This window comes from Rhopilema esculentum, chromosome 12 (genome assembly GCF_057945365.1).
Source record: "Rhopilema esculentum isolate cy_ngs chromosome 12, ASM5794536v1, whole genome shotgun sequence".
Taxonomy (NCBI): domain Eukaryota; kingdom Metazoa; phylum Cnidaria; class Scyphozoa; order Rhizostomeae; family Rhizostomatidae; genus Rhopilema; species Rhopilema esculentum.
Window position 1 is genome coordinate 6,528,307 of NC_142826.1, and position 18,329 is coordinate 6,546,635.

The 18,329-nt window shown below is 35.7% G+C and overlaps 3 protein-coding genes across 3 annotated transcripts; 2 read left to right on the forward strand and 1 right to left on the reverse strand.

Moving 5' to 3' along the window:
* Nucleotides 1-580: 580 nt before the first annotated feature.
* On the reverse strand, nt 581-6,855 carry LOC135681181 (uncharacterized). The gene is made up of 4 exons (XM_065195505.2): nt 6,660-6,855; nt 3,961-4,222; nt 2,861-3,008; nt 581-1,568 (listed from the first exon to the last, which is right to left on the reverse strand). The coding sequence occupies exons 1-4, from the start codon at nt 6,760-6,762 to the stop codon at nt 1,182-1,184; spliced, it is 900 nt and encodes a 299-aa protein (XP_065051577.1). The 5' UTR covers nt 6,763-6,855; the 3' UTR covers nt 581-1,181.
* A 499-nt stretch (nt 6,856-7,354) lies between these two features.
* Nucleotides 7,355-13,622, forward strand: LOC135681178 (uncharacterized). Its single transcript, XM_065195503.2, has 5 exons — nt 7,355-8,396; nt 9,473-9,634; nt 10,344-10,660; nt 11,206-11,317; nt 11,671-13,622. The coding sequence occupies exons 1-5, from the start codon at nt 8,235-8,237 to the stop codon at nt 11,962-11,964; spliced, it is 1,047 nt and encodes a 348-aa protein (XP_065051575.2). The 5' UTR covers nt 7,355-8,234; the 3' UTR covers nt 11,965-13,622.
* A 341-nt stretch (nt 13,623-13,963) lies between these two features.
* Nucleotides 13,964-17,148, forward strand: LOC135681177 (uncharacterized). The gene is made up of 5 exons (XM_065195502.2): nt 13,964-14,301; nt 14,845-15,006; nt 15,490-15,806; nt 16,391-16,502; nt 16,852-17,148. The coding sequence occupies exons 1-5, from the start codon at nt 14,137-14,139 to the stop codon at nt 17,005-17,007; spliced, it is 912 nt and encodes a 303-aa protein (XP_065051574.2). The 5' UTR covers nt 13,964-14,136; the 3' UTR covers nt 17,008-17,148.
* The last annotated feature ends 1,181 nt before the right edge of the window (nt 17,149-18,329 follow it).

Consider the following 18,329-nt stretch of genomic DNA (forward strand, 5'->3'; position numbering starts at 1 on the left):
GTGGATCCTCATCAGAAAACGACTTTAGTACAGATTTATAGATGTATTCAATGTGCAAAAATGTGTTTTCTTCAAAAAGCGACTCTGATATAAATTGTTTCATTCCAACTCGATACAAACACCGGATCGACTTTTACAAAGGACATTGCCGTGAGATAGGCGTCTTTTCTTGTCACATGGAGCTGAATATAAGAGCTCATTGATAAAAATATAAACAGTTCGAGGCACAACTTCAAAAAACGAAGCAATTTATCGTGTTTTGTGCAAAAATGACAAGAATTTCGGAAGGTAGATAAACTTACATTTTAGGATTAATTACGAGTACAAAATTTGTTAACCTCTTGTTAATTTACACTTGTGAACTATACATTTACATTAAAATACATTTAATTTACGTAAAGTTAATTTATACTAGTCTCGTGCAGCATTTCATCAAATTAAGCTAAATTAATGTTCGAGCAGTTAGTCGATCCAAAATAAGAGTAAATTGGTGTGATATCTAGCAATAATGTAGATACATAGATATAAAATCAAGATACCAAACAAAGAATTTCAGTATCAAAAATTATGATAATTAAAATATTGGTAGGTGTAATGTGAATAATGAAAAACAAGTGCATATGTCTATCTACTGGATTTAAATAGCCAATTATTGATTACAAAGCAAGCAGTTTAAAGAATAAAGAGCCGAACAAATTTATTTCTTGACAGAAGGCCTTTGTCAAGAGCAAGTCGATTTCACAAATGATCGACGTAGCACTAGATGATGAAGTGAAGACGAGCTGGTTGGCAGCTTTTGAAAACTTAAAAGAATTGCCAAGTTAAAGTTCTTCTGCTGCAACCTCAAATATTTTCTGAAGCATCGAATATTTTTTTCTGCTCCAGGTAAACGGGATCGCAATACGGTAGCTTCATTCTTGCATGCAGATTTGCCGAAATATCAATCAATGACTTATGAAACTATGCATAACTATAGGGTGACATCGCCAATAGAGGGTTCTGAGCTTTGGCCCAAATTACCCAACCCCTCCCCTTACTTTAAGCTGGCATAATAACTGGTTACCGGCAAGATTTATCGAACAATTTTAAGACAGCTATCGAATCGTTATATATGAAAAACTTAAAGATGCTAGTGAGTATGCAAAAGAAATTGCAAAGTGCGCCATCAGTTGTACTTGACATTACGGGAACTTTGTTTTTGCTGGGGCATCCATATTGATATAAATCGGTTTTGCAGCAGACTGGATGGCTCGCGTTGCAAGGTACGATAACAAACCTTCAACTGACAGACTTTGCTTCAGCATTATATCTTTGTATGTCTTCGCTTCTGTCGCGTAAGCATTTGTGATGGCATCAGCTTCTGATTTGGCCTTTGTATTCAAGATTCGACCCTCTGTTTCTGCTGTTTGAATGGTAATGTTTGCCTGTGTTTCCGCTTCCCTTAACTTCGTAGTTGCTTCTGTGATTACGCGAGGACGTTCGCTCAAAGCAATTGCGATATTCTGTTTCGCGGATTCCTTCTCGCGAATCACTTTCTCGTATTCAGATGGTCGTTGAATGTTGTTAACCTAAAGGGAATTAAAAATTCATAGGAAACAGTTAAAAAGAACTTTTCATAAACAAACATTACTACCCGATACAGATTTAGCGGGTATACCAAGAGAGTTTTCAAAGCAAATTTCCTTCAGATTGAACGCTTTGCTCCGAAAAACCAATTACGTTTCCTATCTTCTAACCTAAACAGTCGAACTAAAGTACATAATATGTTCATGAAATTTGTGTGTCATTTGTGTAACATATCTGTTCTATGCAACAAAGCGTTTATAGCCCTGCCTTTACGGAATCGTCCACGATATGACAGGCGGGAAAACAAACATTTTGATTACTGAAACAATATATGAAATCATGACAAAATGATCTATGACAACAAGCATATGGTAAAACGCCTTGATGAGGGCTCCATTCACACTGCGTATTTGAAAACGGGGTAAAACCAATCTGTTTTTTCTTTGCGTTCACATTGCTCTGCTATGAAAGCGGAATCAGCTTAAAACGCAAATACAACAAATTTTATTCACAACAACATCTTTGCGGAGTTTTATAGCAGTTGTCATAGTTTTGAACTGAGACCTCTGTTTGAAAATGAGTCTACAAAAAGCGTGTTTGTTAGCGCTGTGTAAAAACTTTCCGTATTCATAGCGAATTCACTTGAAAACACATCAAAGTGAATGGACAACGTTTTCACCAATGAAAACGGAGAGAAACGAATACGGAGCTGTGTGAGCGTAGCATTGTATTCTCGGATTAATAAAGCACCAGGGAGCCTAATTTGAGGATTTAGGGTTAAAAATAATTTTAAAAGCTGAATTGGTGGTTTGACTTGTTCTTCCTTATTTTATCAATGGTTTTTCTTTAGAAAAATTATGTTCAAGAAAATAGAAAGTTTGAAAAAGAATTTCGTTTCGGTGTCTGTAAAATAATTTTTCCGCAAACATTTTAAAAGTTTTCTCAAAAACATAAATTGGAATTAGAGAAAATATGGCAAAAACTTCCAGAACATGAATTAATTCACTTAAATCGTTGATATTTTAGTGCTTTAGCAGACTTGCTTGTTACGCTCTTCTAGCCACCAGCATGGGAAATTACAACATAATCCTATGCAAAACATTAGCAATTTTCAAAGCACTGTTGTGTTGGGTAGCATGGTTAAGGAAATTGCTTTTGGAAAGGGACTGAATAAAAAAAATGAAAAATGGGACTAAAATATTCGTTAGAGGAAAATGACATAATAAAAATACATCAATACATCTTGGGTGTACATTGGAATAAATGGTCAGACAAAAATGAAGGGTTTACACACCTGAACATCTGATATTATTCCATTCAAAACAGCAAGCTTTTTAGTCAGCTTATTGAATATGTTTGTCTTGAAGTTTGCCCTTTCTGTTTGGAATTGTGTAACATTGAATTCACTACATGAATCATGTATAGCTGATGAGGCAACGTGTCTACAAAAAAATTTAAAAAGGTACTCGTGATATTCTAACAAAATTAAAAAATTAAACAAAGCTGGACTGTTTCATACTCCATTTCAGGACTGGAAAAATAGCTGGTGGGACAAGAGTTTTTTTAGCCAGTTAAAATTCAAGTGCAAATTTTAACACTCCTGTGCATTTCATGAAGTCAAGAAAGGCAAATTTTTGGGTGCCAATAAGTCATTTTAATGCAAAATTTTAACACCTTGCCTAAAAATGTAAAGGGTTGAAGGGAATGGACAAGCAGTGGAGAAAAAATGTGTATAGTAAACTAGACATCTAGCAGCAGGAGCAGTTAAGAATTTAAGTTTTTCTGTTTTTCTCAAGTTCTTATCTTTAATGCATACATTGCAAGCTTTCAAAACTGGCCCTACTTTGAAATTATCAGTCCAATGGGGGTCACAATCAGGGTAATAAAGAGTCAAAGATTGAGATTCTGATTTTAAGAAGAAAGCAAAAAGGACTTATGACAGCTCGGAATTTCAATCATTTGAGGCAAAAATTGCCTGGTTTCAGACCTCCCCTACACTACAGTAAAAAATTACCCAAAGCTATGAATGCACACATCTTACCTGGCCTTAATATAAATAGGTATGTTACACTAATGAGGGGGTGTCATCAATAAATGTTGTCTCTTTATTTGATGTATAGATAAAGGAAGTGAAGTTTATACATAAAAATACAGGCAGTTGCCAAGATTATTGCAATCAGGTATGTTTGTTGCTTTATACGTATTCAAATCATATGTTGTACATGTACTTTAACCCATAGTTTTCAGAACAGCTTTCAAGCACTCTAACCACCGAACCATTCAACCTTGAACATATTTCAAGCAATACGATACATGCCAAAGTGTTTAATATATAAATTTAAAGGCAAGAATTGACTTGATCTAAAACTATTAGAATATCTAAATTACACCTACCTCAGCACTTTAACATAAATATCATGGTTCTTAAATTCCATAATTAAGTTCTTGATTCCTTTCTCGTTGGCTTTGTATTGAAACTGGACACTAAGTTCAATTGTCAACCCATCTTTGTTAAGACACTTCAGCTTTGAAAATGAAATTGTTTTAAAAACTTTTGGAAACTTTATGAATTCATAGCCAGGAGGTCCAAGATGGAGGCCCTCTTGAAGTATGTCACTTCCAAGCTTGTTTTGGTGAATGTCATATTTGATGCCAACTAGAAAGGAACAAGTTAATTCCTTAGTGCTCATACTATTTTAGAGGAAAATAAAAACTATAAATTTTGAGGTTAGGTGATTGGTGGTAAATAAAAAATATGGCTTTCTATTTATTTTCTATCAAACTTTGAAAATTTGAATGACAATGTTTATAAATAGAAATATCTACCTTCAAAAGTTCAAACACTATTAGTAAATGCTAGAGAAAAATAAATTGTGTTTTTCACAAATACCACAAATTTTAAGTTGTTGGGAGTGCCAAAAACACTAAGAAACATTGTATATTTGGCCACATTTATCTTTACGAACATCTCAATATATCAATTGGCTTTAACATCAGTTGAAGTTATTCTACCATATTTATGTTGGTTCAAGACTCATTGAAAAAACATGGGGGAGCATCAGGGGGTATTGAGTGTATATCATAAACCAAGATTTCAATACCGGCTCATGAACTGGGGCTAGTGGGACTCAGCCCCACCAAAGATATTCAAGGATAACTTTTAGATTTATATAATTAAATTAAAAAGAATTGATTATAATTTTAGCACTGTTTGCTAACTTTGTTGCCCTGAGTTTCACTATTTGGCCATTCTTTAGCTTGCTTAGGTATTTTGAAAACTAGACAAGAATGTGTATCAGAAACAAGGGCTAGATCTCTGGGGCTAGCCCCAGACTAGAAGAGAATGCACAAATCAAGTGCTTCTCATGACAGGACTATTCAATTGTAACTGCCTTCGGATTAGTCAATTCTGCATATTCTGTATTCTTTTGGAGCTAGCTGAAACTAGTCCCAAGTAATTCAATTTCAACAGTAGTTGTATAAATGTTGTTTTGATAGGCAATGTAGATCTTGAAGTGGAACACAACTTGCATTTTCGGCTTGAATATTTTGAAGATAAGTATACAAGCTAAGTCTTCAACAGCATCCCTTCTGCTGACCCTCAAATACAATTAAAAATGGGAAGGTTAGGCCATAGGCCTTTTCATCCAAGGGGCATTTCCATACACAATTACAGAGAAGTCTTCTAACACAAGAAGTATATTAAATGCTTAATTCAAATCAATGCTTTCGATCTGAAAATTTTTTGCTTCAAAGCATATGACAACTAATCAATGAATAGTTTCAACTTTTTGGTTCTGTAAAAAAATTTTATTGCTATGCTATGCCAAAGATATTGTCTACAAGTTGGCAAAATTCAGGGTATTCATGTTTTGATGGAAATCACCCACGAACTCATCTTTTTGTTCTGAGAGAGGGCAGACTTAAACAAACATAGTCCCAATTTTGGATTAATAAGACATTATTCATATTGACACTTGCTCTTTCAATTAAAACTTTCAAAATGATGATAGCCTTGTTGACCAGAAGAAGTAAACAAGGAAAACGTTTTTATCATTTTTGGCATTGCATGTCAATGGCTTTAGACTTTGAGCATTGCGTCAGCACCACCAAATAATTACCCCCAAGGAACCACCATAATAATTACCACCTGGCCAGTATGGATTCCATGGCAGCATGAATCTTTCTCGATAAATTTTATAAAATTACGGTTGCACCCTTGCACACCCAAAAGATGGGCATGGTTTTGATTGTGGCTCAAATTAAAAAGTTTTTTCAAATATATATAGCAAAATGAGTTCTAAATTGAGTGATCCTTTCGAGATCAGCACTGCCAAGAAGACTGAAAAATAATGCCCCTTTTCTTGACCCCACTCTTTAGATTAGCTCGAATACACTGCAGAATATATTTTGCAGTCATTATCTTACAATGGTTTAAAATGTTTTTGGATTTTCCTTTACTTGCCAAACTTTCAGGAATTTTAAAACAGCCACATTAAGTGCTGCAAAAAATTTCCACCCACAAAAATCACTGGGAAATTTGCTGCACAATCAAATTTACACAATTATATCAAATGCACTCTTGGACTCCTGGATAATAACTTGTGCCTTTTCTAGTTCTTGTGATTGCTTTATAAGAAATATTTCGCGAGCTATGTGCCATTTTAGTTGAAGTGCTTTTACTGTAGAGGTTCAAAAACTATTGTTTGAAAAAATTATTTGAAATATTTAAAAATATTCACATACTGCACGGAAAATATGGCACTTTCACGCCCGAAATCTTGACAAACACAACAAACGTATTACTAAAACAATGGGAGAACTTCCTTGTAAGCATGAAATCCCGGAAAAATGGATATAGTTCAACTTCAAGTATAGTAGGGTTTAACATAAAAAATCATCTTAATGGGTTTAACTCTTCTAAAGATAAAATATTAATTGATACCTTTTAATTCAATGTCAATTTCGACTGGAAAATTATTAAAGAACACAAGCACACCATAAAGTCAAAGTAGGCGATGTAAATACCAGATGTTTGTTAAGGCCAATTTCAAGGAATTTCAAATAAAAGTATGAATGTCTCATTATATTACCTTCTTCGCTACTTATTCTTCTGAATGAACTTGCCAGCAACCCTATAACGATTGCTAAAATGACTACAATCACAGCAAGGACTATCTTTGTTTTGGACTCCATCTTGGCCTGTCTCTTCACTGTTCCCACACCCACTCCACTGAGCTCAGCGAAATCACGAAATTCTGTTTTCTTTAGCCTCGCTCACTTGATTCTCGTTTGCAACCACGAACCCGCAAACCACAAATGGAAAAATTTATATAACAATTTCGATTAGGTCAGCGAAGATGCAAAAACTGATTTGTCAGCAGGTTCGTTCATAGAATAAAACCCCGGGGGACATAATAGTTAAGGAAATTTATAAACAAGAAATAGGTTATGCAAGAATACACGCATTTTTTATAAGAAACAGGTTATAAGAAACGATAGGCTCAATTTTTCGAAAGTTAAGAAACAACCCTATCAAAAAAAGCAAAGAAACTTTTATAATCTGCAGTTTTAATTTTCCGAGTTGACACTGGAAACAATCTTGACATTGAACACTACACTTGACATGCAGTTTGCATTCATTCTCAGTAAATTGCACACTCAAGAAGTTTCCGTTTAAAAATTTGTTTTGACTTCAACTTGACACTGATGAAGTTCGATGAGCTTAACTGTTTAGCCACCCCCCCCCCCCCCTGTTTACAGATCTGGACAAAGTTAGTCATTCTAGGAAAACAAAATTCCTTGACCACTTCGTTAGGGCTCTATTTCAGAATTGAAAATCGTTCCTTCGGACCTTCGCAGTATAATTCAACAGGCTTTCTATCCTGTCAACCTCGAATTTGAACATGTATGTTCTTTGGCCAAAAGCATGATGGAGAGGAAGCAGAAATCTCTGCTTTCCTTGGGCTTCACCAAGAACATATATCATCGTGGCAAATGGATAGCAATAGAGCCAAAAGACCCAGCCACATTGAAGACAAATTTCTGCGTTGACTGTGACAATGTATTTCAGACAAAGGCAGCCTTGTAAATGCACAGGCATTGTGCACATGATGAAGATCTTGGGGAGACATCGACATCCCTGGAAGCCCCTTCAACACATCATCGTTTATCGTTCTTCGAATTAGCACATTACATTAGTTTATCTCTGGGTGTGAGTGAACTATTTACTTTACCTTGGAAGGATGTTTAAAAAATTTATTATCTATGAAATTTGAGAAACATGTAAGAAACTTTTGATAGCAAAATGGTCAGAAATTTAGAAAACTGCCTACCAGCACCATACCTTAGTTTCTTATAAAAATACGCGTAGCTTACTCTGTTCTTAAGGCAACCTCCCGGATTTTAATCCACTTTGTTATTATTAAAAAATTCATTTGAATAAAAAATTTATAAGTAAGTGCGCCTCCACGACAAAAAGGCGCAGCGCCTTTTCAGAGTGTTTTATAGATGCCTGGCAACAAATGAAAAAGAAACATAGCAACAAAAAGCTGGTGCAGCACTTTCAAACGTTAACAAGAATCAAGAAATAGATTTTGTGTAAAGAAGCAGTTTCCTGCCTGTCAAGAACAGGTCACTTGTAATACAGGCATTAGCAAGCAAAGTTCATGAAAATATTTCCTTTTGGATTCCTACGAACGCCAACTCGTACATCAACAATTATGCCCGCAACTGGAAAGCAGAAAACTGGTTTCATTCTTGTCGTTGTTGTTGTTGTTGTTAGTGTTGTTTTGATCCGTTCCGTGTATTCAGACCTTGAATATTACGAGGTAAGTTTGAAGAATTGCCCGCTTTCAAATGTAGCTTTTGGCACTTTTGTTGTTAAATCACTTACTTCTTTAATGGAAAGCTATTTCTACCTGTTCTACCTAGCTGCGAAAATACCATATCTATGGAAACTATATAAGAAAACGTAATGAACATAAATTATGTAATAGATACGGTCGACTGTATCCCTGGCGAAATCACCAGAGTTTTCAAATTGTTCTGTTTCATTATTTCATGATACTTTGATGGAGTGGCACCTAGAAATTGTAAAATTTCCATTTTTAAAAAAAACCAAAAGATTTTTTATTCTGTTGATATTTCTTTGGAAAAATAGCATACTTTGGAATTTGATCTGCATGGTTTTCTTTCGAAACGATCTGCGTTTATCTTTCTTCAAAAATGCCCAACTTCACAACAATAAGACAGTTTAAGGTCCCAAAGATAAGAAACCAACTGAGAGAGTTTTAGCATTGGTAACATTCTAATAGGCAAGCGGCACTGATTGGTCAACCTTTACAGTCATGTGCTCGTGTTTCTGATTGGCCTATTTCGATCCACAACTGGGTATCTATATTTCTTAGCGTAGAGTTTTCGATCTATGTTCTGACGTTTTAAACTCTGAAGAGTGTCAGACGAAAAGCTTTAGTTTACTAAATGTTTGCTTTTTTCAAAGCCATTTACAAGTTTTGTACCACCAAAAGATTGTTTGCAGAGTTTTAGCAGTATAACGCCAAAATTTCGATGCCAAATTGAGAAACTTTTAGTACTTGGTGCTGATCCAAATTTCGTATAAAATGAAAAAGTGTACGGCAAGCGAAAGAGATACAATTTACCAAAGAGTTGGTTTCGCCTGTTTCATAAATGTAGGAAAGTATTCTGTCTTATAGCCGCTTTATCTAAGCCAGCTTTTCACAGATTTAATTTCTATAGTGTTCTTTCATATTTTATAGTTCAAAATACAAAATGCCTTTTGACGCCACCACTCGAGGGAGGAGTGGGAGAGAATCTAATAATTTTTTATTGTATTTTATTTTCATTATGTTTCTTGAGGAGGGATAAGCAATATTTTCAACTTTAGATGGGATTTGTGAAGGACCTGTTCACAGGAAAAGTTGACAGAAGCAAGGTATATTTGGGTGGCCGCCATAACATTGGAATCAGCAAACTCTTTAAGAAGTTTCCAAAGAACATACAGATCTTGGACTTCAACCTGAGTGTTTTTAATGCAGAAAAACTGGAGGTAAGCTACACACTTTTTTATAAGATTAAAGTCTATAAGAATATTGAGGCTCAAAATTGCTAAAATTTAAGAATAACTTTAGAATAATGCCAGGCTCAACCTTCATCAAGTCTAAAAATTTTCTTAAATCTGAATTTCTCCCAAAGCAAAACAACTGTCACTTTGTCGCTATATGTATGTGTGTGTGTGTTTTAAAATACACTCAGCTGCTCTGTGAGTAATTTCTGAGAATTCCGTGAGTAATTTCCGCGATTTCTGTGAGTAATTAGGGCGAATTTACACCTTGTGTTGGGCAAGGCTAATTTAAGAATAATCTTAGGCTCAGAATCGAAAATTTTACTGAGGCTCGGCATAAAATTAGGTATTATTATAAAAAAGTGTGTATGCGTTAACGACCATAGATGCTTGGCTTTTTGAGCAACCTGCTGCGGTTAAAGGTATTCATCCTTTATTTCACACTAGGGACGTCCGAAATATTTTAAAAAAAAGGTTACTTTTTGGAATAGGGCATTTTCATAAAATTTAAGGGGGCATATCTCCCTGGTGCAATATCGGTGCAATAAGGGGGCATATCTCTCTCAGCTCTACACCACATCTAAGTTAATGTGAGAAATATTAACCGAGTTGTTAAGGCCAATTCTTTTTATAACCTCTTTTGATACCCGAAACTTCTTATGTGTTAACTCTATCGACCTTACTTGTATTGAAGGTATTTATTTCTGGTGTCATTCTGTATGAGCTGAACAAGGACGAGCTGAAACACCTTCACGATGCCTATGATCTTAGCTACAAACCTATTGTTGATAAGATAGCCTTAGAAGCGGTGATAAACGCTGCCCCAGTGTTTACAGTTCTAGAGTACCGTCTACAAAGAAGCAAAGTAGAGGCAGAGTTATACGGATCTGTCAAAAGGACACTACAAGGAACGTGCTGCCCGAAGTACAACGGAACGTTCGCTGCTGTCCCTGGATGCAAAAAGTACGAAACATGCACTGTGGCAGACAAGGGATTGTTCTGCATAGTCAAGTAAGCTTCAATAGCATATTACAAGTGATTTAGACTTTATACACGTAAAATTCTAAAACATGTCACTATCCGGTGACGGTTGATGGAACTAAGCTGAAACTTGAATGGATCAGTGTGCTTGTATTAGAAATATAACTGTATTTCAGATTCAGTTTTCGGTCGGATTGAGGTCTGGGTCTTTTCCTAACCTGTCATTTTTATTCAAATTGTAAGAGCTGAATTCTTTCCAATCAAAAAAAGCTTCAGATGGGCTTCTTTTGTCTTTTTCTCGATGTAGGCATGTTTAAAACTGTCATATTCGTGAAATGTTTTATATCAAAAAGTTAGTATACTTGATTATTCCATTCTTCGTATGCAGAAAATCTTTATCATACTGATAAAAAATCATTAATTTTATGAGAAGTCACTGGCACAAGGGATGTTTTGCTGGAAGCAAAAGCCATACTTCCTTTCCAGAATATGATATACCAGCTCATTGCAATTGCAAATCTGCATAGCTACATATTTCAACATAAACACGTACAAAAAATTGATATTTCTCTCAGGAACTTCCAGCTCGAAGTTGTAAAAATAACAAAAGACCAAGAAGACCGTTACCTGAAAAACGTGCTGGAACAAGAGAAGTTGCAAACAGAGCAGTATGATCAACAAGAAAAGGTATTGTATTTAAAAGAAAATACATTTTATTAAAAGAACATCGAAATCGAGTTCAGCCTGGGTGTTTCTTACTTTTATCTTCCTTTCTTCAGCCAAAAATACTCTCTATTTTCTCGAATCTAAGTATCGTGTTCTTATAATGGCTGTTTCTTAGACAAAATCAATATGCTCACATTAAATCAGATGTTCTTTGTTTTGAATGCTTCACACCAAGCTGAACGTCTCTTTAACTCCAAATCTTTGTCACTCGAAAGGAGCTTTTATTGTTGAGTGTTGAAACTTCAAAGGCATTGACAGTTCTACCGTTCATTTATTTTTCTCGTCTTTTCCCCAATGTTAATTTTATCTTCTAGATGGAGAGAAAGGTGACAGAGCAGTTGAAGACAAAAATCTCAAACGAGGCCAACGAAGTAGCACAAAAAGCCAGTGCAGAGTCTGCCTACATCAAAGCCGCTGCACAAGCATCTGCCAAAGCGACCAAAGAAAACGCGCGGAATTCTGGTCTACAGCTGATTTACACAACGCTGAACATCACCAACGAGACTAACAAAAAGTCACTTGATTATTTGAGAACATTGCTCAATCACAAAACAGGGATGTTTTATGTTGGATTTTCAACTCTTATTGGAAGGGAAGGAAATACGTAGGATATCACATGACAACGGAGCCAGACATGTTTGCAGCTGGCCAGAGTTAAAGATTGGCGTTTGTTCGTTGGCGTTTGCTTCATTCCAGCTTCAGAAAACTTCCATCCCTAGCCGATTTAAATTGTATATCGTTGTGCATGAAATGATTTTACGGAAAATGCGGGAATTTACACTTGTAAAACGTGTTCGGATCTGAGACAGTGTAAAGTCTGTCCTCCTACTACTCTCTTAAAAGATAGTTGGGCATTGGCTCCTAGATATCTAATATAGTATTAATCAAGCATGTATATTATATTCTGAAGTTTAATTTATGCTGATAGTTATTTTGTTAAGCACCTATGATCAATTTTATGTTTTTGCCAGATCATCACGTGTAAAGTATACTTTGAAATGTAATTTTATGTCAATATTTATGTTGTTAAGCGCCCATGAGCCCTGGGAATAGATGGTGCTGTAAAAATGCCCATATTATTTATTATCATAATTCCATATAGTTAAGCCTGTTAGATACGCGATCTCTGATAAGAATTCATACTCCTGATACTTACGAATTAATTACTTTGATAATTGACATTTCCAGCTACAAACATTTTTCCTTAGAATTCTTCCCATTATTGAAACCCATGTAGCTAGCTTCTTATTTAGAGCAAGGCAACCAGCAGAACTTTTCATATGAAACTTGCCAAGTGCTTTTTTTCAACTCTGGTAGCCCATTGGCAGGCGGGCTCAGTCAGTTGGTCCAATGTATATCAGGTGTGTTCCTGAAAGTAGAAACTGGACCCTACCTCTGATTATGGGTTGCGTAACATGTACCCTTTTCTCTGACTTTGCCAACATCCCTTTTCACTGGGAATACTCAAGCTTGAGCAGGTATTTTTGAAACCAGTTTATGCACGAACCATTCTATTTTTTAAACTTATGTCGGAAAGCATATCAAAGAACAGAATTCACTAATTTTGATTTTAACAACAATCCCTACTGGTCCTGATGTATATTGATAAAACCAGACAGCTTTAAAACTATAACTGCAACAAATTTCTTACTTCACAACATCGTGTTCGATGTTTTTATAAAGAAATGGAAAGTTGTGTCAAATTGACTTAAATTTCTTATCTAGGACTATAACAATGGAGAAGACCAGATGCTACTGCAAAATTGTTTGTACTTCAATGGCCATTGATTTACCTAAAAAATTATCTGCACCATCATATCTGTAAATTCTTAGCCTCTTAGTGGTTCCTCTAACTGAGTAAAAAAAGCAACCCTATTTTCAAGATTCTATGTCCCAGAACTCTAGCTTCCAGACCACCGTTTCTCAGAGTTTTTCGAAACTCAATATACGTTTGACCAACTGACTGAGCCCGCCGAGCCCATTGGCCAGTATATAAATACAATGAAGGGATGTAGTGTATATGTACGCAACTAACGTTTCAATACGAAATAGGAATAGGCAACCATTGGATATGATATATTTTCAAGCGACGTAAAAAGAACACAAATCAATGGAAAGGAATTGCATTGTTTCGCGAACTTGTAATTTTATCTGAGCAGATTTCCCAAAACATCGCAACAATTATTCGTGTCTTTAATGAGCAAAAACTTTTGTTTTTTCAATGTTCCGAATGCTTTTGTCATGCTATGTTGATTTGAAAAAAAGAGAGACTTGACACTTTCTTTTCTTGTCCTTTTGTTAAACGACAACCCAAGTCTTTTGTCAGTATTGATAAGCCATTGTCATTACTCCTATTGTCTACTGGTACCCATGATGGTCCCCTTCGTTTATTGTTTAAGCACTCAATTTTCAGCACTCAAGACATTGCTTCTATATAAAAGGTTTTCTATATCAAAGTAAATTCAATACTCTTACTTCAAGATATCGTTAAGGAAGTTTTCTGTTGTGCAACTCCTTTCCACAAACAACTTCCCGCATTCTATTAGACTTTGTAACTTTAACAAAAAATTATTAGTAACTACGCCACCGCGGCAAAAAGGCGCAGCACTTTTTCAGAGTGTCATAGATGCCAGGCAACAATAAAAAAGGAACATAACAACAAAAAGCCGGCGCAGCACTGTCGTTTAAAAAAAGCCAGGAAAACGTTCATCCGTAAAGAAGCAGTTTGTTGCTTATCAAGCATCTGTTACTTGTAATAGGGGCGTAAGTAAGCGAGGTTCATGAAAATATCTCCTTTTGGATTCCTACGAACGCAAAATCGTAAATCAACGATAATGGCCGTAACTGGAAAGCAGAAAATTGGTATCATTCTTGTTATTGTTGTTGCTGTTGCTGTTTGTGTTGCTCTGATCTGTTCCGTGTATTCAGATCTTGAATATTACGAGGTAAGTTCAACAATATGGTGACCTGTCCGCTTTCAAAATGAGGACATAGCAAGCCATATCTAACTATTCTATGATATGTATGGAAACTACACATGGAAACGTGAATGAAACACTGTTTGTAACAGCTACGGTCGACAGTATCCATGGTGTTTAATATGTATTCTTTATTTTTTCATGATACATTGATTTTGGGAGGGGGGGGGGTGGGGGGCTTAGAAAGAATGTCACCATAATCTTTTTTGAAGTCACAAAATAATTCACAAAATTATAATAAATGGTTGGTTTGGCTTGGTTTATAAATTCAGAGCAAAAACCAAGCCAAAACAATCGGGAAGTAGCTTTTCCCTTTGCGGCTATATCTATGCCAATTTGAATAGATGTGTTTTAAATAATTTTCTCTTATATCATAGAGATTAAATGAAAGAATTATTTTTGACTTGTTACTCGTAGAGTAGAATAGTATCTTATTATGCTTGATTTTGTTTATTCTGATTATATTTCTTGAGGAAAGAAGGGTGACATAAGCAATGTTTTCAATTTAAGATGGGATTTGTGAAAGACCGGTTCACGGGAAAAATTGACAGAAGCAAGGTATATTTGGGTGGCCGCCATTACATTGGGATCGGCAAGCTATTCAAGAAATTTCCAAAGAATATGCAGATCTTGGACTTCAACCTGAGTGTTTTTAATGCAGAAAAACTGGAGGTAAGTTGTACATGAGCGAACATAAATTCTTTGTATTTTTATAACCAGCTGCAGGAATATGTGTCGTATCCTTTATTCCTAACCTGGACTTTGGAACTATTTAAAAATATCAAAGAGGCTGACCCTTAAGCTCCCCCAGCTTTACGCAACATCAGCACGGTTAATGAGGGCATTTTTCACACCCTATTTTGATACCAAACAATTTTGAAATTATCGCGCGCTTTTTCTCGTGCTTTCCTAGTAAAATAAGTCCTAACAATGACAAAGACTAAACGCTGCCTACCAATTTAAGAGGTCTATATTATCTCGTTTAAAAAGTTCTCACTTATATCAAACGAACCCTAAAGATTGTCCAATTTCCACAAAGAAGTTTTGTGAAGTTTAACAAGCAATTCTGGCTTAATATCTAAAGTAGGAGCAGATAAAACTAAATTCCATTGAACTTTTGAAGTGTTAACTCTATAGACCTTATTTGTATTGAAGGTATTTATTTCTGGTGTCATTCTGTATGAGCTGAACAAGGACGAGCTGAAACACCTTCACGATGCCTATGATCTTGGCTACAAACCTATTGTTGATAAGATAGCCTTAGAAGCGGTGAAAAACGCTGCCCCAGTGTTTACAGTTCAAGAGTACCGTCTACAAAGAAGCAAAGTAGAGGCAGAGTTATACGGATCTGTGAAAAGGACGTTGCAAGGAACGTGCTGCCCGAAGTACAACGGAACATTCGCTGCTGTTCCTGGATGCAAAAAGTACGAAACATGCAATATGGCAGAGAAGGGAATGTTCTGCATAGTAAAGTAAGCTTCAATAGCATATTACGAGTGATTAGACTATTTACAAATAAAGTTCTAAAACATGCCACTAGCCGATGACGGGTAATGGAACTAAGCTGAGACTTTAACGGATATAGTGATGTTGTATTATGTATTTCAGATTCAGTTTTTGGTCGGGTTTATATCTGGATCTTAGCCTTCTTACCAAGAATTTCATCGAAATCCTAAGAGTTGAATTCAAACCAAGCAAAAAAGGCTTGAGATAGCCGTCAAAATTGTTTTGATCGAGTGAGGTATGTTCAAAACTACCCTGGATACCCTAGCCATAAAATCGCGGATGCAGAAATGGAAATCAAAGCGGAGTTGTGGCAAAGCTGAAAAGCCTCCGCTTTTCCGGCTCTTGGGTCCAGGGTTGTTCAAAACTATTGTAATTGTCATAGGTGTCATATCAGACGGTAAGCATAGGGGTAAATTCAACTATTTTTGAGAAGAAATTCTATATCATTCCGGAAAAAAGCTAATTTTCTTTTAGGGACGTGATTGTACCAAGGGGAGTTCCCAACCCATTGCCTTAGCAAAAGTACATTTCTAAATAATCATTCTCTCAGGAACTTCCAGCTCGAAGTTGTAAAAATAACAAAAGACCAAGAAGACCGTTACCTGAGAAACGTGCTGGAACAAGAGAAGTTGCAAACAGAGCAGTACAAGCAACAAGAAAAGGTATTGCTTCTTGCTTCTAAAAGAGAAGACATTTCATTAAAGGAACATAGAAATCGAGTACAGCCTGGGTGTTTCTTACTTATATCTCCCTTTCTCCAGCCAAAAATACTCCCTATTTTCTAGAATCCAAGTATCGTGCTGTTATAATGGCTGTTTCTTAAATAAAACAACAATGCCGACATTAATTCATATGTTTTTGCTTTGACTGGTTCAAACCAAGCTGCACGTCTTTCTAATTGACACTCGAAAGGAGCTTTTATTGTTGAGTGTTGAAACTTCAAAGGCATTAACAGTTCTACCGTTCTTCTATTTTTCTCGTCTTTTCCCCAATGTTAATTTTATTTTCTAGATGGAGAGAAAGGTGACAGAGCAGTTGAAGACAAAAATCTCAAACGAGGCCAACGAAGTAGCACAAAAAGCCAGCGCACAGTCTGCCTACATCAAAGCCGCTGCACAGGCATCAAAGCGATCAAAGAAAACGTGCGGAATTCTGGTCTACAGCTGATTTACACAACGCTGAACATCACCAACGAGACTAACAAAAAGTCACTTGATTATTTGAGAACATTGCTCAATCACAAAACAGGGATGTTTTATGTTGGATTTTCAACTCTTATTGGAAGGGAAGGAAATACGTAGGGTATCACATGACAACGGAGCCAGTCATGTTTGCAACTGTCCAGAGTTAAAAATTGGTTAAAAAACTCTTCGTTTTCGATAGCTTCAGCCCAGCTTCATTCCATCCCTAGTCGATTTGTATGATATTTTAAGGAAAAAATGCAAGAATTTACACGTGTTAAAAGTGTTCGGATCTAGAACCTAGTGGTCCTTTGAAATCGATCTTCGTATCTACTCTCTGAAAAGATCGCTCTGAATACGTGTAAATTACGTAATTGATGTATAACCTTATTATTTTGAAATCTTCAAATCAATTTTAGACCGAGGAAACCAGCAGGAAGTTGTATCAAATGAGACCGGCCGCTTGCTTTTTTTCAACTCTGGTAACCAATTGGCCCGTAAATAAATGATTTCAAGTGGAATGTAGTGTTAAGCTTATAGAATGAGATGCATTCAAAGCAAGGGTTTAAACCCATTTTAATTACATGTATGCAGGTATCGTCTTAATATGAAGCGAGAACTTTTGGGTGTATCAGCGAACAGCTCTAGATTTTATTGGAAATAAACTTTAACCTGATTTATTTTCGGTCGGAATTTCATTTTGAGCCATGTATAAATTTTTCTGTGGGCTTGATATATTTACCTCCCTGTATCCTTGCACGTTCAATATCACCCCATAAATTCGTAAGCGCTACAAGTCCACGGGCTGTTAAAGCATCTAATCATTGCTTGTCAACGAATAATCAAATTATGTTTTATATATATATATGTTATATATATATATGTTTTATGTAAAAAAGGTTTATATATGTTTTATGTGTTATTTGTTTATATATATACCTACTTATAAACTATTAATCTACCTGGAGGCATCTATTCTATAATCTATATATAAACCTTTTCGTCTTTTATTTCACGCTAGACCGTACTCAGTAAAGTAAACATTTGTTTCATAAGTAACAAGGTTTTATAACTTGTAAATTTATTCGGCCTGTTGACTCTGTCAGAGGTCTATATTGGTTGAAGAAAACTGCATAACTATTTCCTCTTTAGCTTGGTTTGGTTCAATTGATCCTTTTTCCTAGGTTGGTTCATCTGTGGCTCATTATAGGGAAGATTTCCATAGTTTCAATATTAGCCACATATTTAATTTTGCTTAAAGAGCGGAAATCAAAATAAGACGGACAGTAAATCGAGAAATGAAATGTG